The 24781-nt window shown below is 33.0% G+C and overlaps 1 protein-coding gene across 4 annotated transcripts in view; it reads right to left on the bottom strand.

The window, feature by feature from the left end:
- The window catches only part of ARID4B (AT-rich interaction domain 4B), a 143920-nt gene that overhangs the window by 22622 nt on the left and 96517 nt on the right, over positions 1-24781 (bottom strand). For 2 of the 4 annotated variants that reach the window (XM_081297196.1, XM_081297193.1), the window contains exons 12-17: positions 21577-21649; positions 19775-19869; positions 18748-18845; positions 17617-17860; positions 17153-17328; positions 11525-11791 (exon numbers count right to left, since the gene is read on the bottom strand). In XM_081297196.1, the coding sequence (XP_081153322.1) occupies positions 11525-11791; positions 17153-17328; positions 17617-17860; positions 18748-18845; positions 19775-19869; positions 21577-21649 (953 nt within the window). The remainder of the gene's footprint in view (positions 1-11524; positions 11792-17152; positions 17329-17616; positions 17861-18747; positions 18846-19774; positions 19870-21576; positions 21650-24781) is intronic. The other 2 variants (XM_081297194.1, XM_081297195.1) reach the window with 2 other exon arrangements.

Raw genomic sequence — 24781 nt, 5'->3', positions numbered from 1 at the left:
AAGGTGAAGGTAGGAGGAATGGTGGAGGCATTCTGAGGCCAGCCTGGGCCACATTAGTCCCACCTCACTAAACAACAAAAATCAACAGACACAAAAAGTGCTCAATGTGTATATTACTAATGCCAACTGCTTTAAATAAGGGAAGCAATAATGGGTCAAAATTTCTAATTCTCATCAAATACCAAAAGAAACTACATGAATAAAAAGTAATTCAGTTCAGAACTACAACAAAAAGCTATACTCACCCTGTTTAATCTATACAAACTTTAGACTTTTTATTCAGTATACTTAATATAACCTAAAATGACTATGACACATTTATTTTAGGTATAACAGATAAAGTAGTCAATGATGATAAAAAGTGGGCAAATGTAGCTCAAGTTCAAATACCTTGAACACCATTAAAAAGTAAAATTTCTGAAAAGGAAATAGCAAAGAGCAGAAAACTGCAACTAAGATACAGAAGACCATAAAATATTTCCCAAATTCTCCTTAGGATACCTTATTGCATAAAATACCTTTTCATTTCTCAAGGAACAGAATGCCTCACCTACTAGGGATGGAACCCAGGGTCACTATACCACACAGCTACACACCCCCAGTCCTTTTTATTATTTTACTGAGATAGAGTCTCATTAAGTTGTCTACACTGAACTCAAAACTTATGATCCTCCTGCTTCAGCCTCCTGAGTAGCTGGACTTACAAGTGTGCATCATTGCTCCTGACTCAAAAGTGCATTGTTGAAGAATACTGGAGTCTTCATAGGTAAGTTAACAAACCTTTTGGTTTTAAAATGTTTCTAGTCCTATTCTTAGGGATCCCCAAACATATGAAAACCCTATCCTCTCAGATACACTGGTTATTCCTGTACAGGGCACTCCAGTATGGCTGACTCTGGTTTAAACATCACACAGGCCATCAGGACATTAGCACATTCTGATGGACATCTATACTGAGCAGGAAGGACATAGTATTATAACAGCAGCAGATCTTCAGAAAAGTCACTTTATACCTAACAACTAGAATTCTCTCTAAGCACAACAGGTCTTTTGCCATTAGCTACATGTTTAATGATAATGTAGCTGGAGAACTGAGGGGGAAAAAAACTTAATCTGAGCAGTTGGCCCACAAAAAAATAAAATAAAAAATATTAAAATGTCTTACAACTTCAGAATCATGCAATAGAATTTTATGGGAATGGATATGAAGAATAAAGCAGAATGTTGATTTAAACTATCCTGCCTTGAAGTGAACTTTACCTTTAGAAATTATGATCAGAGGATTAATTGTCCTCTTCTTGACACTAAGAAAAAAATTTCTGCCAGAAGAAAATTAATCTTATGCTTCCACATAAAAACAGATATTGAGCCAGACAGGGTGGCACTTCAGAGGCTGAAGCAGGAGGATTCTAAGTGTGAGGCCAGCCTGTGCAACTTACCAAGACCCACTCTTGAAATAAAAGGGGGTGGGTGGGTAGCCAGTGGTAGAACGCCCCTGGGTCCAATCCCTAGTACCACAAAAATAAATAAGTAAATAAACAAATATTGAAACAAATACTGGGTTAGAAAATTAAAACCGTGATTAGCAGGGTATGGAAGTATGGCTCAGTGGTACAGTGCTTGCCCACCATTTGCAAGACCCTGAATTTAATCTCCAACATTATGAAAAACAAAAATAAAAGAATATGATTATTAGTCCAAATTTTTCAATTCACTTATCAAACCATTCATTACAATTTATGATATACATGAAACACAGACAAGTACTTTATCCAATATTCATCTACACCACTAAGGAAAATATTTTCAAGGTATATACATGAATAATATGTGAGTATTTCTATTAAGATTATCTAACATTTAACTAATGGAACAGACATGGAGGAACAATGCATAATCAACTCAAATATTTAACTTTTTAAAGCTCTCAGAAGCTCCCTAACCACATAAAATGCAGTACCTGAACCACAAGACAAAATATATGAGATTCCAAGCCTCGGTGGACTTAATTCATTCAACAAATACCTCACAGGTACCTATTACCTGATAGACTCTGCAGTGGGCATTGGGTATTCAGCAATGAATGCAACAAAAAGTTCCTTTCACCAAGAGGCTTACAATTGAATAGAGATAACAATGCTAAGCAGTAATTACAAAAGTAACAATACAAACCTTTTGAAAGAAGCAGCCATATGGGTATTTTTTCTAAATATTTTATTAGTTGTTGATGGGCCTCTATCTATTTATATGTGGTGCTGAGAATCGAACATCAATATTTTTAAGATGGGTTAAAATAACAGTATAAAACTAACAGAAACCATTCAGAGACCATAGCATACTTGCTCTCACCAGAGAAAAATAAAAGTTCTAAAGAGAAACTTTGATTGTTGTTCAGATATACTGGCAAATCACCTAAGAAATAATTTAGTAATAATGAAAACAGTACAGTTCATCAAAGAAGATATACTGACCAAAACAGTTACCACGCAAATATCACTTAAGATTTCAGTTCTAATGCCCAACTTTCAAAGACATAACATGAGCACTTAATAAATATTCTAATGGCATAGTCTGGAGATTTTTAACAAATAAATTACATTCTTAATAAAATTATCTCAAAGATAATATTGCAGCAAAACCAAACTGACATTAATACTTTGAAACTCTGAAATATATATACATATTATTAAAAGGATAAATGACCTTACATGAATATATCTGAAACATTTATATTTTCTCCCCTGTTTGGATACTCATTTAATAACTATTAGACAATATGTATGTTCTATCTTGCCTCTCCAGAGACATAAAGAAAATACATATCATATCAACTAATTTTTAAAATCTTCAGATCCAAAGTAGAAACTTAAACTATTTTAACAAGGAAATGTTTCCCCTCCTTAAATGATTAAGGAAAATTAACAGAAGAAGGGGGGGAAAAAGGAAAGTGAAAATGAAAAGTATCATTAGTTTAATAACTATAAATTTTATATAAGCAATTTGGCAATATTTAAACGTGAATTTTACATAATCTCAATTTATATTTTAATCTGATGAAATATCTAAAGCAAAATTTTAAAAAAGAACCATTGATCACCATTTAATGCTTTTAGTCATGTACCTAAACTGCAAAAAACATAACACTGCTAAACTCACTAAGAAACAGGAATGGCATTCGTCATAATTCAAAACAGAGATTGACAAAAATATGGATATTATAACACAACCATATTTAAGATTTATCATTTAGGAAAATTAACAAAAGTATAGATCTCAAGGGAGATGTAATATGCAATACCAAAAACACCCCACCCAAGAATTTATCAAGCTTATAATGAACACTAAAAAGGATTAACAACTGCAACATAAACTATATATTATGATACAGATGAGGTTTTTGAATACCTCAAAAATTTACTTTAATATCAGAAAGGCTTGGAGAACTGGTATTTGTGTATATTTAGACCAAAATACTAATACACTGGCCAATCTATAAGACAATCAAAGAGAACATGTTTAAGTTTATGCTTTACATTAACTGCCAATCTATAAAAACTACCTAATAGGACAGGCCCACATTGAATATTTATCTACCTTTGAGAATGTTTATGTTTACATGTACCCCAAATTATGGTTACTCAAAAAGCCACTTTCACGAGGGGCAGCAGTACATGCCTGTAATCCCAGGAGGCTAAGGCACTATGCAACGCAATGAAACCCTGTCTCTACACAAAATACAAAATAGGGCTGGGGATATGGCTCTGTGGTTGAGTGTCCCTGAGTTCAATCCTTGGTTACCCCACCATCAACACCACCACCCAAAAAAGTCACTCTCCTCGAAAACTACTTCACAGGTATTTACTAAGAAGCCACTGTAAAATGGCCTTCATTTTATGGGCCTTTAATTTTTATAATATAAAAACAAAACATATAATTTCCTATTGCACTTTGCTTTTACCATTTTTATTATTATCAATTATTTCAAAATGTACGTATGACAAGAACAACTTTGCACCCTCTCATGAATATTCCTAAATATAATGACATTCAAATAACAGTATAGCAGGAATCAAATTTCATGGAAGTAAAATGGGAGAGGGAAATAAAGCATACAGCATAGTCTATAAAGACTAGAGAAATTAAGATGAAAATTAATGTTAAAAATTCTTTAGAGATAAAAAGAGACAAAAAGTAAAAGGAAAATTACGGATAAAGCATTTTCAATTAAATTCATTCAGGTATCTCAGTCTAAACTCCATTTTGGTTGCTATCTAGAAGATAGGCTCTCTTTATAGTACCCAAATAGGTCACAAAAAAGAATTGACTATGACATATTCAAATATGAATTAAAATGGATCAAAGACCTATATATTACCCATTCAATATAAAAGGAAGCAAATTTTTCATAATATTGGATATGGAAGTTTCTTGAATTAAAAAAAAGGCAACAAAATACATAAATTGTACTTTGTCAAAATTAAAAACTTTTGTACATCAAAGCATTCCAAAGGCTGGGGGATGTAGCTCAGTGGTAGTGTACTTGCCTAGCATGCATGAAGCCCTGAATTTAATTCTCAGATCCCCAGTACTGGAAAGGGGAGAGAGAAGCATTCCACCAAGATAATGAAAAGATAAGCCACAGGGTGAGAAAATATATGTATGTTGAGTCTAGCTTGGTGGCATATGCCTGTAATTCCACTGGCTATGACAGGAAGATTGTGAGTTCAAGGCCAACCTCAGCAACTTAGTGAGGCCCTAAGCAACTAAGCAAGTCCCTGTCTCTAAACAAAAAATATATACATGTAAATCACATATCTGATAACAGATTAATATCGAGAATATATGAAGAACTTCTTCAGCTAACGAACAAAGTACCTAACCAATTACAAAAAACAAAGACCTGAAGACAAAATTTCCTCCAGAGATGTATGAATGACTGCATGTAAAAAAATGTTCACCATCACTAATCATTAGGAAAATCAAAATCAAAATCACAATGAGATATCAATTCACACACAGAATAACTAAAAATTTTTTTAATGGAGAACAACAAATGATACAAAGATGTAGAGAAAATGATACTCTAATACATTGCTAGTGAGGCCTCTATGGCAATGTCTGACAGTCCCTTAGAAAGTGAGTGCACAGCTGTGTGCAGTGGTGCATGCCTGTAATCCCAGTAGCTCAAGAGGCTGACACAGGAGGATGATGAATTCAAAGCCAGCCTCAGCAACAGGGAGATGCTAAACAACTCAGTGAGACTCTATCTCTAAATGAAATACAAAAAATAGGGGTGGGGATGTGGCTCAGTGATCACGTGCCCGAATTCAATCCCTGGTACAAGGGGGGGAAAAAAAAGTGAGCACATAGTTACACTTATAAATGAGCTGTGAGGAGGTTCCATTTCAAGGTACAGGCCACATCTGTCACAGTAGCCCATTATTCTTATATTCTTCAAGAACCACTTTAAAAAAGCATTGAGGCTTCTTTTATTATATGAACTTCTTCAAGAGAAAAAATGGGTAACAAGTTAAAATAACTCATTTCCTTTTGCCATATGCCAGGCATACTTTTAACTTTTCTAAACATGGCTAATATATATTAATGGAATTAATATATAACAGGAATTTTCTCCCCGTGTTTTAAGTGAAATGGTCTGTGTAACATAAAGTAATCTGGTCCAGATACAGAAAGCTTGGTAAAAAAAAAAAAAAAAAAAAAAGAAGAAGTAGTAGAGGGAATGAGCCAGAATCTTAGGCAGAAGTTATATTCTGGGAGATGAAATTTCTTAAGCTCAGAAAAATCACATAGAATATTCAATATCAGGGTGGGTGGGCATGATGGGGCATTCCTATAATCCCAGCAATTCAGGAGAATGGGGTAGGAGGATCATAAACTTGAGGCCAGTCATTGCAAATTTAGCGAGAACCTGTCTTAAAACAGAAAACAACTGGGGTATGTGACTCTGAGGTAAAGTGCTGTTGGGTTCAATCCCCAACTCCATTTAAAAAAAGAAAGATTGATTGATTCAATATTAGAAAAGTGACTCAAGTTTAAGACTGAATAGCAAAAGAAAGAGAAATCAAATGTAAAAGACAGCTAAAAGTTAAATGGACAGAAGAAAAAATAAGGGAAAAGCACACAAAAAGAGACAAAAGTTAGGATATCTGAAGAATGGCTGTTTTAATTTTGAGAAAGGTTGAAAAGAAATAATAAAGAAATAATTTGCAGCTGTTCCAAGTGAAGCGCATCATGGAAAGAATGATAAACTAAATGCTACCAATACCACTGATGAGACAAGATACAAGAAAAGATGGAGTATGGATTCAGCTACATGAGGTCACTCACTAGTGATCCTGATAAACTTAGTTCTGGAGGTGGAGTAGGTGGGGGTAGTTAGAATGGATTTACACAGATACAAGAGAAAACATGGAAAACAAGTTAAAATAACTCATTCAAATAGTTTTGCTAGATGGAAATGAAGAAAAGAAATGGCAGAGTGGGACCAGATAGACTGAAGGCAAAGTTTTCTTTGAGATAGGAGAAATAATTAGAGGTCTAAAGGTGGGAATGATTTTGAACAAGTAAAAAATAGGCCCATGTCTTTGCTTTGGAAAGAAAGGAGGGCATTTAGACTGTAATGTGATTATAAACACATATCGCCAAAAGTGCAAATACAGAGAACATGAATGTAAATGCAGGTAGGAAGGTAGATGCAATGTAAATCTATAGAAATTTTCTTCTCAATTTCTCAATGAGGCAAAAAGCAAAGTCACAATCTGAAAGTGAGGCAGGAAAGAGATGTTAGAGATGTAAAGAGATTTAAAAACAAAACAAAACAGTATGTTACAGTCCACTAAAAAACCAGGAAAGTGAATGGGAAAAAGACATAGAGAATTAAGGGATCACCTAAGGTTCACAGTCAGGAATTTAAAATAAGTACAGTCAATATGGTTTGTTTGCTTAACTCCAACCAGGAATGGCTGCTGAGGCAGAAGGCAAGGAGTAAGAGTGTTCGGGGATCTTGTGATTTTTGTCAAGGAATACTATTATTACAAAGCAACAGCAGGGCTGGGAGTCACATGAAGTTATTCTAACAACTGATCAACAAAAGTACACCACATAAGAAAAGGTCTGAGGGTACAAAGGAGGGCTAAGGGTGGTAGATTCAATGGCTCAAAAATCCTACTGGATAAGTTTTGGTTTTTTCCCAATCAATAAATGGTCTAAGGAACTAAACAGATGCTTCACACAAGAAGAAATACAATTGATTGACAAAAATATGAAAAAGTGTTCAACATCTCTAGCAATTACAGAAATGCAAATCAAAACTACTCTAAGATTTCATTTCACCCCTGTCAGAATGGCAATCATCAAGAATATAGGCAACAATAAATGTTGGTGAGGATGTGGGAAAAAAAGTACACTCATACATTGCTGGTGGGACTGCAAATTGGTGCAACCTCTATGGAAAGCAGTATGGAGATTCCTCAGAAAAATGGAAATGGAACCACTATTTGACCCAGCTATCCCATTCCTTGGTTTACACCCAAAGGACTTAAAATTAGCATACTATAATGATGCAGCCACATCAATGTTTATAACAGCTCAATTCACAATAGCTAGACTATGGAACCAACCTAAGTGTCCCCCAATAGCTGAATGAATAAATAAAATGTGGTATATATAGTCAATGGAATATTACTCAGCTTTAAAGAAGAGTAAAATTATGGCATTTGCCAGTAAATGGTTGGAGTTGGAGAATATCATGCTAAGGGAAACAAGCCAATCCCACAAAACCAAAGGCTGAATGTTTTGTCTAATATGCGGATGCTAATTCACAATGAGGCTGGGGGCACTAGGGAAGAATAGTGTTACTTTAGATTAGGTAGAGGGAAGAGACAGGAGGGAAGAGGAGGGGATGTGGGGACAGGAAAGATAGTAGAATGAAACAGACATTATAATTACTGTGTGTGTATATGTGACTGCATGACCAATATGATTCTACAACCTGTACACTCAGAAAAATGAGAAATTATATCCCATCTATGTATGATATATCAAAGTGCATAAATGCATTCTACTGTCATGTATAACTAATTAAAACAAATTAAAGAATTAAAAAAAATCCTATTGTAGTGACTGATTTCCTTGTCTGGATTAGAAATTCCTTTAAAAAAAATTCTTTTTTTAATTAAGCCCCAACACAGTATTTAGCACATAGATGTTCAACTTATGTTTGCTTCTAATAAAGTTTAATAAAAAGCAACTGAGTATTATAAAAATGGAATTGAATCCATTTATTTGTGAGTCTTTTACTCAGATTTTTTTTTTCTCTTCTTGATTCCCTGCCTCCAAAGGATTCAGTGCACATGGAGTAATTAGATATTTTTAAAATCTAATCAATTTTTATTTAAAATAATATATACATAATTTGCCTTATTTTCAGTTTTCAATAATTTCTAATAAGGAATAGAACTATTGTTACCCACTTGAGCTTTATACTTTGAATTTTAAAGTATCTTTTTTCTATTCCTCTTTTACTTTATGGTATCCTTTAATTCAGTTGATTATCCTCAATATAGAAAATATTATTCCCTCATCACATTCCTAGCTCCCTTGACTGCAGAAAGCCAAGTTGGAAATGAAGAGAGAAAATTTAATCAGTATCACAACAACATAGTGAAGTACTGATGCATTTTAAATCTCATGCCAAGCAATCCATATAGTTCCAATACATTCAACTTTTACAAACCAAGGGTAAATCCATCATATTCCATGAAGTTTATGGTATGTTAATTCAGTAGGTAGCCTTACTTTACAAAAATCATTCCCATATTTATGACATGCCTTGGAGACTGAGAGTGAAGAGGATCAATTAGGTAACAATATTAAGAACTTCTGTAAAATATCAACATAACTAAGAGAAGTTAAAATTAACAGAAAGTCTACTTTTAAAAATTACTAAAACAGAACTGTATGTATATTTGGGGAGACAGTGGTGGAGATCAAACCTACGGCCTTATACACACTAGGCTAGTACTTTTCATTGAAGTACACCCCCTGCCCCATACTATAATTTTTAAAAATGTAATTATATATTTTTAAAGACTAAAAGAGAACACACTATAACTAAATACATTTGTCAATATATTGAATGTAATTCAGGAAAGTTTAAAAATTATTTATAAAATAATGACAGAATGCCCAAATATTCTGCCCCGCCTGATAACCTAATAAATTCTACAGAGATGGACAACAGTTTTTATATACGGTCAACACACCAGAAAAATTCTGTAGCATTATACCATTTGTGGTTTGGGTCAAGAATTCCGGCTATTTCCAATAAATTTCATGTAAGCAGGTAAAATGTTCCCCCCCCCTTCATTGCTGTAGTAAAAAACGAATTATCTCAAATACTAATCTGTGCATAACAAAAATCAATACTTTTTTTCATCTATGACATAGGGATATTTGCATATCCACATAGCATTTCAGAAAAAAGGGAAAAAATGTAGAAATTGAGAAAAAATGTTTCTTTAAAAAAACAAGATATTCTTTTAAGAAAAATCTATTTGTTAAAAAAGCTGCAGATAAAACAAAAGCATGTACAAATTGCTCCATAAAATTTCCTAAATGTTCTTGAGAATGATTGTCACCGAAGATAAATTTTTTTCATGAGCCTCCCTCTGCATAAATCTTCATTTCTGATTTCGTTTGTGAAGTTAAAGGTGAAGACCCCCAAACAGTAGGAAAATAGCTGTAGAGTTGATGAGGATTTGTTGCAGTCCTTATGAGATTAACTTCAGACATGAAGATGTAGCAAATATTATAATTTTTGCTGATTTATCAATAAGACAATCTCTTTCGTTATTATTACAGAAAGAAACAAGACACTGTCATGTGAACAATAAGAAAGTTAACTGCTTAGTCTACTGAAGTGCAGCTGTTTTCTCTACGATGCTGGAGTTGTAGAGCTCCAACACACGAGTCTTCATCAAGAAGGCAAGTTTTCTTCTTTTGAAAGTTCTTAGCGTACGAACACTTGAGTTGTCAGAAATTGATGGCATCCTTAATGACATAAGCATGACTTGTTGAACTAGGTCTCATTTTCTTCCTTAGTTATTACAAACATGAATGGCTCTGTTAAAAATCTTTCCTTACCCTACCCTCTCCCTATCACTTTCAAAACTAAAATATTTCTATCTTCTGGAAAGAATTGCTTTTAGAATTACTATTTCCTTTGGCAAATCTTGTTGATTAGAAAAAAATAAAGAATGAGGCCAAACAAACCTCCTGAATACTCTCGCATGACAGAAATTCCTGTATTCTTTCCAGTTTCCTAATGGATCAAAATTCAACTTGTCTCAAAATAAGAAAGGTAATTAATTAGGCCACACTTCCAGAACTTCCTATTCTTAAAAAAAAAAAAAAAAAAAGTACTTCCAAGAAACAGAAAATCGGAGATGGGTCAAACCACAGAATATTTTGATGTGTATGTGTGCAGGCACACATGAGTACTGTGCTGAGATTCAAGCTCAGTGTCTTGTGCTTGATAAGCCACACCCCTATCCCAATTTAAATATGAAACAAAAGAACCATATTCCTCTTTAAAGAATAGGCAAACCATGAAACTGACACTTAAATTGTCAGTGGTTGATTTTCCAGGGGTTCTAATTCTTATCACAGTCTAGATTTCACATATATTGTAAGACATTACAAAATGAATTAAGGTATCATTAAAAGATAACAAAGTAACCGGATTGTAAAACTGACTTGCCAACTTTGGATAAAAATGAAATATAAAATCTCTTTGAGGAAACCAAAGAAAAGTGGTATTTAAAAAAAAAAAAAAAAAAAACTCGAGCCACTGAACACAACCTGAAATTAAATCTGCTTTTCAGTTCTTTAAATCAGCGGCAGTGACAAGGTGCATTCTATTCTCATCAAGCCAGCAACATCTTCAATTATATTGTTTCAAAGACATAAATAAATTTCTAAGACTTTAGAAAAGGGTATAATGTAACAGCTGTTATTGAGGAGATAAGGACTTCTTGAAACAACTAATGTTCCCTAAGAAACCTCAACTTGTAAATCTCTGCCTACTGAAGAAAGAGTGATGACTTAAGAATGTGAGCAAGAGTCTATTGTGGCAATGTAGTTTAAAACAGAGAAGACAGACTGGAAATGGCCTGGTAGAAATCAGGACATTCAAATCCCTTTTACCTGTTTAAGAGATGTGGTATCATTCCATCAATAATGTTTTCTCTATTATGTTTTTATTACATAAAAATCAACTGCATAGATTTCTGTTTCTAGACACTAAGGATGTCTACTGAGCTGAAAACATTAAGTAGAAAGTCACTAGGTGAGGTATTTACACACTACGGGTTGAATTTTTTATACACTACTATGACCTCAATTAGAATACTAACAAGTCCGAAATTTGTTACTTAAGTTTTAAAATAGAAAAGTATTTTAGTAGTGCTTTTAGGTAATAATCACTAGCTAAAACTCAAGTTACCTCACATTCCATCCGCAGTAATGCACCAAGTAAAGGACCTCTCCACCTTCGACATCAGAATCTTTAATACTAGCTTCATACATTTTTTGATTTTTCCCTCGTCCATACCGCACTTGGACTTTCATGCCTGGTGGATAGCATTCAAACTCCTCTTCCTCATTGTTGTCATCATCATCTTCATCCTCTTCCTCTTCTTCTTCCTCCTCCTCCTCCTCCTCCTCTTCTGCTTCTTCATCATCTTCCTCTTCCTCTTTATTCGTTTCATCTCTTGAAAGGTTTAAAAAATTGCAGAGTTAATAAAAGATACTTCATAAGCTTTTCAGTTCCAAACCACATACACTGATAAAAATCGTGGCTGTGCTTGTTCCGGGAACAGCAGATTCCATGTGTGTGAAATACTCTGAGTTTCAATTTAATGTAAACAACTAAAACTGTGTAAGATGACCATGGTTACAGAAAGATACGTCTAGTGAAAAATGAAGATTTAAAAATAAGTGCATTCAAAGAACATTTCCAACAATCAGAAGAACAGAAGGTTGTCTAAATAGCAAGAAACTAGTAAGATCAAGAAACTAATAAGATCAACTGTAACAATTTTCTCAGGTTTTATTTATGGAAGTGTTTTACATCTCAGTTGACAAAGAAAGTCATTATATTTCATTGACATTTTCTGACTAAAAATATTTTTCAACACATATTTCCAGACTCAGGATAGTTAAAACTAAAATATTTACTAGCAGATGGCTAGTCTTAATAAAACATGCTTCAACCACATTTTCAAATGTTACACTAACTGAAATGTTACTTAGGAATATTCTACTAATGTCACATCAATATCACATCAAGCTTGTTTTTTCTCTTTCTGAACATTAGTTTCTACTCTTTACCAAATATTTACTGAGAGTCGTCTTCTACAGATTCTCTCAACTTTAAAGTTTCAAAGATGTAAGTATATATAATATATGAGACCAATTCCAAATACACAAAACTATTCTAGAATTATTACAACTAATTTGATCTTCTCAATACCATGTACTCTCTAAACCAGAGCATTCTTTAGCCACAAATCTACATTGAACTAGAGAACATTTTCAATTATAAATATTTCCAATTGCTATATCATTATGAAATTCAAGACCATATTTGGTCAGTTTTGATATCCTCCGCACTATTCTGTTCTTATTACAATAGTTTTCTCTTAAAAAAAAAAAAGCACCCATCACTTGGTAACTGACAAATGAATAAATACCATGAAAAAGAACAAGACAGCTAATAAATAACGCTTTACAACAACAGAGTAATATATGTCTTTCTCTACTGTTAATTACAGTTTTACATTTATATATGTAACCCCTTTAGTGACAACATATTTTCTGTCATTTCTAATTATGTAAACTATATAGGCAATACAATAACCTATAAATAATGATGTAAATAGTACTCTCAAATATTTTATCACCCATTTTCTGGTTTGTGTGGTTGGGAAGAAACATAAAAGATGTGGGGAATGAAGTCTGAGTTCACAAAGTGCCAAAGGTTTCAATTTTGTCAGAAATATAAAGAGTACAAAGATTCTCAAGAATTATTCTTATTTTAAACACCCAGTTATAGTCAAATAAGTGTTTAATACAACTTGAAACCAGCTATGATCTGAGGTAAAAAAATACTATTGTTGAAAATACATAAACAATTCTCTAATAAATAAATAACTTTAATAAGGCTAAAAAAATCTAAGAAATTACCTGGTACTATGGACATTAAACTTTAAAATAAACCATAAAATTAAAAAAATAACATGTTTAAAAAATTGTTCTTAAAATTATATAGTAAATTAAAACAGCTAAGAAATATCTTTGAAATACTTTAAGTCTTAAGATTATATCCCTGCATGTCAGGAAAAAAAGGAAGTATATTCTAATGGTCACAGTAAAAGGAAGAGATTTATCATGCACCTGAGAATCACCATGTAGGAAAGGACAGAGATATAGAATAAGAAGTTCAAATTCTAAAAATTGAAAACAAACACTAAACTGTACCTTTACAGTATATATCAGACCAAATACAACTGATGAATGCCAATAACACAAACAACTATCATACTTTAAGTGGTAGCCAAGGCAGTTTTATTTATACTAGAATGAAAACTAAATACTTACATTAATAAAATAATCAAAAATCAAAAATTTGCATTTAATATCAATTTCAGACACAAGCTAATAAAATTTATGTAAATAATCCACCAAAAAATAAAGAAGCAAATAATGGAATTACTGGCAATCAGCCAAATAAAACTTTCTTCTAATCTTCTTGCTCTTTTTGGAGGGCTAAGTAGCACTTTACCACTGAGTTTCAGTCCCAGTCCTTTTTATTGTTTTAGTTTGAGACAGGGTCACAGTACATTACTGAGAAGCTTGCTAAGTTGCTGAGGCTGGCCTTGAACTCATGATACTCCTGCCTCAGCCTCCTGAGTCACTGGGATTATAGTTATGCAACACTTCTACTCTTCTTTCAAAGGATTCAGTGGCAAATTCAGAAGGTAATGTACTAACAAAGAATGTCAAGAAAGACATCCTCTGAATGTCTTAAATGTGACTAATATATAGATTTTCTAAAATTAAACTGATTCATGTATATAAATACATGCATATGTATTTAAGTTAAAGAACATTTTGGGAAATCAAATGTGTTAAAAAGATATTTTTCATCTTAATTAACAAAGAAATGCCAAATTTCCCTCAGTTTGATGTTAAGAATTTTTTTTTAAGCTTCAGTTTACTAAGGACCTACCTATGGGCCAATCACTAAAATCAGACGTTTTATATATATTAACTTTTTTATAGTGGCACTACAGATTGAACTCAGGGCTTCATGCATGTTAAGCAAGTGCAACAGCACTGAGCTGCATCATAGGCATGTATATATATATATATATATATATATATATATATATATATATATATACACACACACATATATATGTATATATATATATATATAAAACTTCTTCAATCTATCATGCCTAGCCTATGAAGAAAGGACAATGAAAACTTTTAGTAGTAGTCAAATACTTAGAAAAAGTTCATATATTAGAAACACACACACACACAGACACACACACACACACACCCCACACACTTTATGTGGCAACAATTCCATCTACACTTAAAAAAAACTAAAAAATTACAGCAGTCTTCCCACCCCACTCTTGGGTTTTGCTTTCCCCAATTTCAGTTACTCATGGTCAACAGCAGTCAGTAAACTGAAAATTCTGGAAATAATTTATAAATTTAAAAATGTGTAGCATTCTGAGACTGAGATAAAATCTTGTCCCATCCTGTTCCATCCTGCCCAAATGTCAATCATCTCTATGTCCAACCGCAATGTATAGGCTACCTACCTAATCAGTCACTTAGTAGCCATCTAGGTTATCATATCATAGGACCAGGGCTTGGGTTCAAGTAACCTGTATTTTACTTTAAAACGGACACTCAGTGAAACAGCAATGATTCAAAGAAGATACAAGGACATAAAATATGAAAGGATAGACTAAATCTGGCAATGCTGTAGAGCATAAGAAAAAAAAACAGCACAATATGTTGTCACTAAGTGGTAGCCAAGGTTTCAGGCATCCACTAGGAGTTCTTGGGACATGCCCCCAAAGAGTGGGGGCAACTACTGTATCAGTAATAATAACACACAATGCTTTTAAAGAATATTTATCATATTTAGGCTGCCACCTTAGGAAAATTGTTTCTGGTATAAATATAGGCAAGTGTTGCTTAAGAAAACAGAACAATTCAGGCAAACATGTCAGTTATGAGGTGATTACATCATTGTGCAAGAATCACACAGTATATTTATGCATCCCTATGTAGGATGGACTCTAGGCTGTATTATAATATAAAGGGACTATCTTTGACCTTAAAATTGTTATGCAGCACAGAACTACATTACTGGCACCAAAAAAGTCATACAGATTAAGAGTTAAAGGGATTAATAAAACAACAAAAAAAACTGTTCTATAAAATAAGATAGCAGGGGCTGGAGTTGTATAGCTCAGTGGTAGAGTACTTGCCTCACCAGTGAGGCACTGGGTTTGATCCTAGCACCATATAAAAACAAATTAAAAGTTTTGAGTCCATATACAACTTTAAAAAAAAAAAAGATACCAAACTGAAAACAATTAATGATAACGAAGAAAAACACAGATTTACCAATGTGCCTTACAAACAGATGTTCCAAAACCATCTAAAGATTTTTAGGCAAAATGTTAAAACCTGATTAGATTTCTTATTAGATGAAATAATTTCTATGAAAAATAAAAACTTCACATATACACCTATACACAAATATAACAAAGTATAATAAACATTTTATTATATTCATCTAAACCCCACTTTGTTTTCTTCCATGTTCACTGCCACGAAAATTTCAGAAGTCTAAATAATCAAGATATTTTAGGCAAAAGGCTCAATTTCACTGTTTCTTTTTTTTTTCTTTTTTAATTTTTAATATTTATTTTTTAGTTCTCGGCGGACACAACATCTTTGTTGGTATGTGGTGCTGAGGATCGAACCCGGGCCGCACGCATGCCAGGCGAGCCCGCTACCACTTGAGCCACATCCCCAGCCCTTCACTAAGTTTGTTAATAGTTAAAGAGTCTTCAACAGCAGTAAGATGTACTTCAAGTATATATTTATACATATAGAAATATAACAAAGCTTAATAAAAAAGTACTTCTTAATATATCCCCCTAGGCACAGTTTTTTTTTTTAATTCCTTGTTTGTATGCTGTAAATGTAAGAAAAATACTAAAATGATTTTAAAAAATTGGTTGTGCTTATTTAATTGAATGTGCTTAATCATGTTTGTGTTTTACATTTTGTCTGTAGTACTAGAGATTAAACCTAGGGATGCCACACCACTAAGCTAGCCCCAAGCCTTTGTTTTCATTTTGAGAGGGTCCCACTATCGATCCTCCTGCCTTAGCTCATGGGCTGATGGGATTACAGAAATTAATAGGAGTGCACACCTGGCAATGCTGATGTTTTTTCAACCTCAGAAATAAATTAAATGCCAAAGAATACCTCTTAAATCTAGGGGGCCCCTGTCAGTCCATAAATTTTTAAATAATTCATCATCCCAAAGTGATCAAAACAAGTAAATGCTTCTATCATATAGAACACAACAATGATTTTGGTCTTTGAAGATTATTATTATAATAGTATTTTTTTCCTTTTTTTCCCCCTCAATACATACAACTCTCCAAATCTATAGCCAAAAAACCATCCACAGAACACAAGAAGGGTATCGTCTCAAGTTCATATTATCTGGTCATTCAAAAGACCTTAACACAGTTAAAAAAAAAATTTTTTTAAAGTACTTTTCTCTAAAAATTTTTATAAATTTCCATGATGAGAGCAAGAATGGATCAAAAATATGATCTCTTTCTATAAATGAACATTATTACGGTCTCTGAAAGAGGCAAATGCTGTTTTCTTAATAAATGCAAACCACTACTATTCCATATTTTGTCAATCAATTTAGATTCACACACATAAACATAAAGATCAAAGGAGAAGAATTCATCTAGCCAAAATACATCATAACCAAAAACAAATTTCTTACCCAGATTTTGCTTTTTCTTCTTCAGCTTCTACCTTTATGCTGAGGGATTCGTCTATCCTATTTATATCAGTGTCTTTATCTTCCAGATTTTCACTTTCTTCTGATTTTTTAACATTAACTTCCTTTTCCTGATCAGATTGTGTAGGTACAGATTCTAATAAATTCTTTTTATTTCCCTAGGAAAAGATCAGAGGAACTAAACAAACAAAAGTAAAAAATTTCAACCCAAAGCCATCATCTTAAGTGTCAGGAACAAGAACTACCAGCCAATACTAATGAAGATACAGTTATTTTTTAACATTTAAGAAACTCTTGTCATTTTTTAAAAACTACTTTCATTCGTAAAAATATAATCAGAAATATTCTAAAGTAGTACATAAGAAAAATGTACACAATAAAGTACAATATTATTAAAAAAATATATACCAAAGGTAGAAAAGGACAATCAACAATTTCTGATTTACCAGAGAAGGTTTAATATTTTCCTTTCTTTCAATGTCATCCTCAGTAGGCTTCTCTTCTTTTGGTATTACATTCCTCTCCTCTTCAACCTTCACTTCTTTGATCTCTGTTTCATTTTCTTCCTTAATTTTCATTTCTCTTCCATCCTCACACTCTTTACATGGCTTGTTAAGAACTTTCTCTGGCAATGCCATCTGAAATTCAATATGAGCCGACCTGCAGTACTCCTCAAAACCATACAAGTACCTGGAAACATAAGATATAATATTAGTGTAGAGATTTCTTTAACATGCATTCCTCTCTTTTATTTATGCTTTCAAATATCAAGCCATATAAAGCCAATTTATTATCTTTAGTTCTTTTCAATATGTTCAACCAAAATACGCAAGAAAAAAAATTCATTTAAAAGCAATATTAAGAGTAAAAAAGATGGGCTGGGGATATAGCTCAGTTGGTAGAGTGCTTGCCTTGCTTGAACAAGGCCTTGGGTTCAATTCCCCAGCACTAACCACTCCCCTCCCCTCCCCGGGGGGGGGAGGGGGGGAAAGACCTTCATAATCTTAAATATAACAAAAGTGACAATAATAGCTATAAGACATATTATTTAGTAAGATCATCTACTTGTTGATATTTCTTAAGTGCAACAAAATTGGGCCAATCAGTAAATCTCATTTAATAAACAGTGATCTTAAGAGGCAAATAGTAGTAATGAAGAAACTAAGGCTTAGGAGAACAAATAAATGGTCAAAGGGCACAAAGAGATAATAACCTTCAAAACTGGGTTCAGGGCTGGGGTTGCAGCTCAGTGGTTGAGCATTTGCCTCGAATGTGTGAGGCACTGGGTTTGATCCACAGCACAACATAAAAAAATTAATAAATAAAATATTGTGTCCATCTACAACTAAAAAAAATTTTTTTTAAAAATTAGGATTCAAACCTAGGTTTATCTTACTTTAGAATATTAACTTTCTAACCTATATGCAATACTTTACTAATGTTCTTGTCCACAAAAACTTTCAGGATTATTCTAGTAAAATTTTCTAAGTTCTTTAATGAAGTAATTAGCTTCAGTTAAATTGGTAAATTAATCCTGTTTTCTACAGTAAATATTGAATAATTTACCAGATACTTACTTTTTATAAGCACATTTAACATTGTATCCTGCAGCTGAATTTAAGACGGGGATTCCAAGATCTTGATACACTTGTTTCCAAACAGCTCCACTTTCAATCTAAAAGACAAAGTGAAATGAAAATTTTCAAATTAGAGTATGAATATAGTAATATTTTGATAGATACAGCATATAAATGTTTTAATTTATTGATTCTAGTTTCAAAAGAATGAAATATCTCAAACATGATTAATTCTAAATTTCATTTACAAATAAATAATTATCTGAAAGACTTACAAAGGTTGAAATATTAGACCATATGACTTTTAAATAAAATTGTTTATAGTAAACATGGAAGTATCCAGGTTGCAAAACAAAATTTGTAACAAAGAGAGAAAAATAATTTTAAAGGACTTACAAATCCCATAAAACTTACAAGCCAATAAATCAAAGAAATTCTATTACAAGTAGTAAAGCATTTTATTCTACAGAATATTCTTATTTGGATGAATACCACACATCATGGCAACCTTAGAATTATTTCCTTAAGTCAGTTCAACAAACATTTTCTATCTATAGAAGGCACAGTGAAAAAGATTAAAAATGTAAAGAATATTAAAAAGGATCTGTACTCTCAAGAAATATACAAGTCTAATGACAAAGAATTATAGAAACTGTTTCTACTATATGGTCATTCTATGACTGAGACATGCACAGGATTTTCACGAAATGCTGACAAAATCAGAAAGCTCACTGTGAAGACTTTTTAAATTAAAATTAAAATTTCAGGGTACAGTGATATAAATCTGTAATCCGAAGTACTCAGGAGGCTAAGATAGGAGAACTCCAGCCTAATCAACATATAATACCCAGTGTCAACACAAGCCAAAAAATTTTTTATTTCACCCGAGGGTGAAACTTCCTTGTTTCTAAACTGTACTTTCCATTTTCTTTTCCTTATATTCTTGCATTTTTATTAAAAGAAAATAATTTTAATGACAGCAGACACCTGAGAAAGCATGTTGTATGAAGACAACGACCATACTTACATTATCAAAACCTCCAAGTTTGTGCACAAGTCTAAATAATTTAAAGAGATTCAAATTTCGGTATCCAAGTACAGGTCGTTTGTTAATAGGTGTACCTGTTACAGAAATCACAAAATATATTAGTGTTATGCTTCATTTTTTTATCTAAAGTCTCAAAGATTCAAATAATACACATATATACATATCAGGAAAAAAACCTCCTTTGTTATTGCAAGACAGGATAACCATACTTAAACCCATGTCACAATTTTACAGTTTTTGTATATCAGAATTTTGAAACCTTAAAAACTTCATTACATCATCTTCCTTCTGGTGAAAAAAGCATATACTCAAAACAAACTGAAATGCTGACAGAATCAAGCTTTTAAAAATAAAGGAAGCAAGTTTTGGCTAAACAAAAGAAAGTCCTGAGATAATTGATAAGGAACTGCTACACAATGATATCAGTTTATATGATGCTCTATTTATATTTACTAATCCACTTCTACTGGTTCTACAGTCTTATTTCATTCCAACACTGGGAAATGCAGGTCAAGGATACTACATTAAACTCTAAAACTGTTAAAAAATGGTAGAGGGGGCTGGGGTTGTGCCTCAGTGGTAGTAGAGCTATTGCCTAGCATGTGTGAGGCACTGGGTTTGATCCTCAGCACCACATAAAAATAAAATAAAGATTATTGTGTCCACCTACCTCAAATTTAAAAAAAAATGGTAGGATATTAATAATATAGTGATGGACTGCAATCTATGAACCTCTCTAAAAATGGATGGCTTATTTTATCCTCTTTTCTAACACCACATTTTATTTGTATTCTTCAGTTTGTAATGTATCTTACCTAAAAGCCTAAGAAAAAAGCATATTCTTGGGCCAAGCCTCCATTCAAAGAAAAGAAAACAGGAATAAAAAAACACTTTTTATTGAAGAATGAAAAGATACCCATATTAGGGTAGCCATTAACATTTATTAGAACAAAAGAAGACATATAGACCCAGTTACACATCAGCATTACAAACAAGGATTTAGAAAACATTAATTCCCAGAGTAGTGTGGCACTTCCAAATATTATCACACTCATCTTGTCCTTTCCTTCCAGCTACAAATTCTTTTGCCTTTCCCTTCTACCTTTCTAGAATCTTTCCAGCAAACTCTGGCCAAGTGAAGAAGCAAGAGTAAACAAGGACACAGTTACTGAAGATCTAGGCCATCACTATAAATTTACAAAGGTTAGCACCCACTCCTTTTCCGTTCATCCTTGCAGTTTTTCCACATTAGGTAGCTACAACTGAGCCAAGGCTCACCTCGAGACCAAGTCATGTTTCTTTTTGTATTTCTGGCTCTCTGTGAAGGATGTAATTCTCTTCTTATATCTATGTGGCTGGGTCATAAGAGACATAAGGGCCACATTAAGTGTGTCGTTTCTATTTCTCTCTCTCATACACACACCTAGGTATATTGTGATTTGGAGGAGACATTTTAATAAAATCCTTTGTGTAGATGCTACTTAAATGGTGCCATGGTTCCCATGCTGCTGCTGTTCCATAAGATAATGAATGATCCTTTGTTATGATACATATAGGAGGGGAACTGGACAAAATCTGTCAAAATACAGTCAAATTCTTCATGGCCCTTTCTTTTTTACTATATGACAAGCTCTGTGCCAAGTGTTTTAATACAAGCAGTCGAAACACAGTCTTAATTAGCCACGACATGAGGCTGAATAAGCTGAATACCTTTTTTCAAAATATTAATTACCTCACTGAAATCTACAAATTTAAGGATGAATGAAAGCAAAAACACTCACCTCTGTCCTCCATAAATTTGTATAACTGCTGAAGAAAGTTCTCCCTTTCTTCTGGAAATGGTTCTATTTCTTCCTAATTTTAATCACAGAAGAAAGATATTATTTTTCTCAATTCAGCATTTTAATAATACAAGCAGACATCCTGCCAACACCAAAAACTAATACTCATTAAAATATTTCAAGTGTTTTAATAAATAAAATATATTTCTTAATACTAAGCTGTCCAAAACCAGGTATGTCTAACATTTTATGCTGTACAGAGGAATATATCCTAAAAGGTATCTCAATAGATTTCCAAACATAAATTCTCATGAAAGAAAAGACACTAAAGATTGTTCATGAACTTTTTTTTTTTTTTAATGACCAGAGAGCTATTCTTCAATAGGGTCACAGACTCAATAATACCTACTCTTACTTACATTAAATCGGGTCATATCTGACTCTATTATTACTCCTCAAGGAACTGTACAAATATGGGTCCCATTAGGTATTATTACAAGTATTCTTCATTATAGGCAGCCCCACTGTATAGTACTTCAAGCTTATATAATCAGTAAAGTGGGGAACAAACTTGATCTACAATACCTGAAGATTCAGACTTAGGGAAATCTTCAAGTAATAAAATAGTTCCCCGATTTATCAATTACAAGGGAGGGACTAGCTTCTTGCTGCTGTGGCCAAGGGCTGTGGCAGTAGGGAGCTGGTCCTGAAGCAACCTGCAAGGAGCAGGGTAGTAGGTAAGATTGAGGAACTCACCAATCCAATGACTTTCATCCATTCAACATACAAATAATGAGCACCTGTAAGTGTAGGCACTGTACTAGGTGCTGAATCAAATAAAAGAAAAATAAGCTATGGAGCCTACCGTTACAGAACATGATTAGGAGTAACTGCAGAAAAAAAGGTATTCAAACAGTAAAGCCAGACTTTACAGTTACTCCAGATGAAATATATATGGTAGTTATACTCAACTGATATATATGGTGGGATATTCAACTGATATGCTCAATAAATCTAAATACAGCATTGTTAAGTTTGGAAAATCATGTATCTAATGTCATTGTTCTAGTGAAATTTTCCCTTTAATTTTAAAAACTAATACAGCAAAGGCAGGCAAATTCAAAAAATAAAATTAAAAGAAGAAACATATGATGATTAACTAGTAGGTTTCTCATTGATAGTTGGACAGAGAATAAAAAATGAAAAACAATGATATCCTTATAACAAATGTGTTATTTCTCATAGTACACATATGTTGGGTTTTGGTAAGGTAACTGAAAACAAATTCAGAGTTGTCTATTTTTTAAACATTATCTTAAAATACTGTGGTACAATATTTGACTTAAACTGCCAAATTTTTTCCTATTCCAAAAATATTTAAGTTTTTGAGAAAATTCTTAAACTAGAGATTTGCTTTTAAGTTGGGCATGGTGGTACGCATCTGTAATCCCAGTGACTTGGGAGGCTAAAGAAAGAGGACTGCAAATTTGTGGCTTGCCTCAGCAAATCACCAAGACTATTTCAAAATAAAAATTAAAATGGACTGGGGAAGTAATACTCCTGGGTTCAGTCCCCATTACCAAAAAAATAAAAAAAACACACACACACATGCACACACACACACTCAACTAATAAAACACAAACCTAACAACAAAAGATTTGGTAACTAATATTTATCAGTCATCCATTAATTTTATGCACCATGGCAAACACCAAGTACAAAAAGATGAGAAAGACAGGATTCTCCCCCATCTTTGAGGATCTTACAGTGTAGCATGGGAGAAAGAAAATCAGCAAGCTAGGCATAGTAGCGTACTCCTGTAATCCCAGCAGCTCCAGTGGGTAAAGTGGGAGGATTACAAATTCAAATTCTGTCTCGATAATGTAGTGAGACCTTAAATAACTCAGGCCATTTCAAAATAAAAAAATAAAAAGGGCTAGGGATGTAGCTCAGTGGTTAAAACCTGGGTGTTCAACCATTCAAACCCCAGTACCAAAAAATAAAAAACAGGCTATTAACCTAAATATATATAATGTATGTGTACATACACATTAAGTACCAAAGATATGTACAAAAAAAGTAATGGTTTAGAATGATTACCTTTCCTGGGGGAAAGGAGGAAAGCAATGGTTCACAGGTTTTCATTAATAAAAATGAAACACAAAAATGTGCACAAACACGGTTTTGAAAACTGAACAGAAATGTGCCCAGAGACTAAGAAAAGGAAGGAAAAGTGGTGCTGGCAGAGGTACTGTGATATGCAGAGATGCAGCAAGGTCCCTACTTTGACATAACTAGAGAGTGAAGTTCAAAGGGGAAGAATGTAGCAAAGCAGTGACAAGGAAAAAATGGAAGGGTTGTACCAAAAAAGAGGCTCTATACTGAAGCTTTACTTTTGTGGTAGGCAAAAGGCCACTTGGGAGGTTTTAAGCAAGGGATTGACTGCTGGAGGTTTTAAGCAAGGGAATGACTGCTCATTTAGCTTATTAAATAGAAAGAAGTCAGGAAATAGACTCAAGCAGAGAAATTTTACACTATCCATTGCATCAGGTCACTATACTCTAAAATATAACTTCCTAAAGAGTCTATTTCATTAATAGTCTCTACAAATGAAGGGCATAGTTTCATAAGTCACAAAAATATTATATACTGATAGAAATTACCTTAATTTTCTAAACACATTTTCTAAACACATTAAACATAGTTCACACTTCATGGTCAAAAATAGTACCTGTCACTATCTGCAACACTTAAATGATTTTTAAAAAGTTGTTTAGAAAACCATTAATGAGTGTCAGTCACTGCTAGGCCTAAAGCACCAATTACAGTAAAATTTAAGATTTTAGTTCATGGATATGGATTCAAGAGCTAAAAATGCATAGGTGCTGCCCATTCGTATGAGATTATTTAAGATTATCTGAATCAAAGAAATATTAACTTTACTTTTATTGATTTTTCTTTTAATAATGGAAAATGTTTTATAATTTTCGAGGTATTTCAATAAAAAACTCAGGAAGTGACAGCTTTCCTGTGTATATGGCAGTGAAATTCATATTGAAGTATTAGGTGATATTTCATTAATCATCCAATAAACCAAAACCACAGCAAGATTAAGACATTACTGAATTACCAGTATATCTATACTAAATATATTTAATGTCATGAGATCATATTTCTACTTTGGATAAGCAAACAACTCGATTA

Source organism: Spermophilus citellus (genome assembly GCF_964194105.1).
Source record: "Spermophilus citellus genome assembly, chromosome: 6".
Classification (NCBI taxonomy): domain Eukaryota; kingdom Metazoa; phylum Chordata; class Mammalia; order Rodentia; family Sciuridae; genus Spermophilus; species Spermophilus citellus.
The sequence above is the reverse complement of the archived record's forward strand: the minus strand, read 5'-3'. Positions and strand labels throughout refer to the sequence as shown.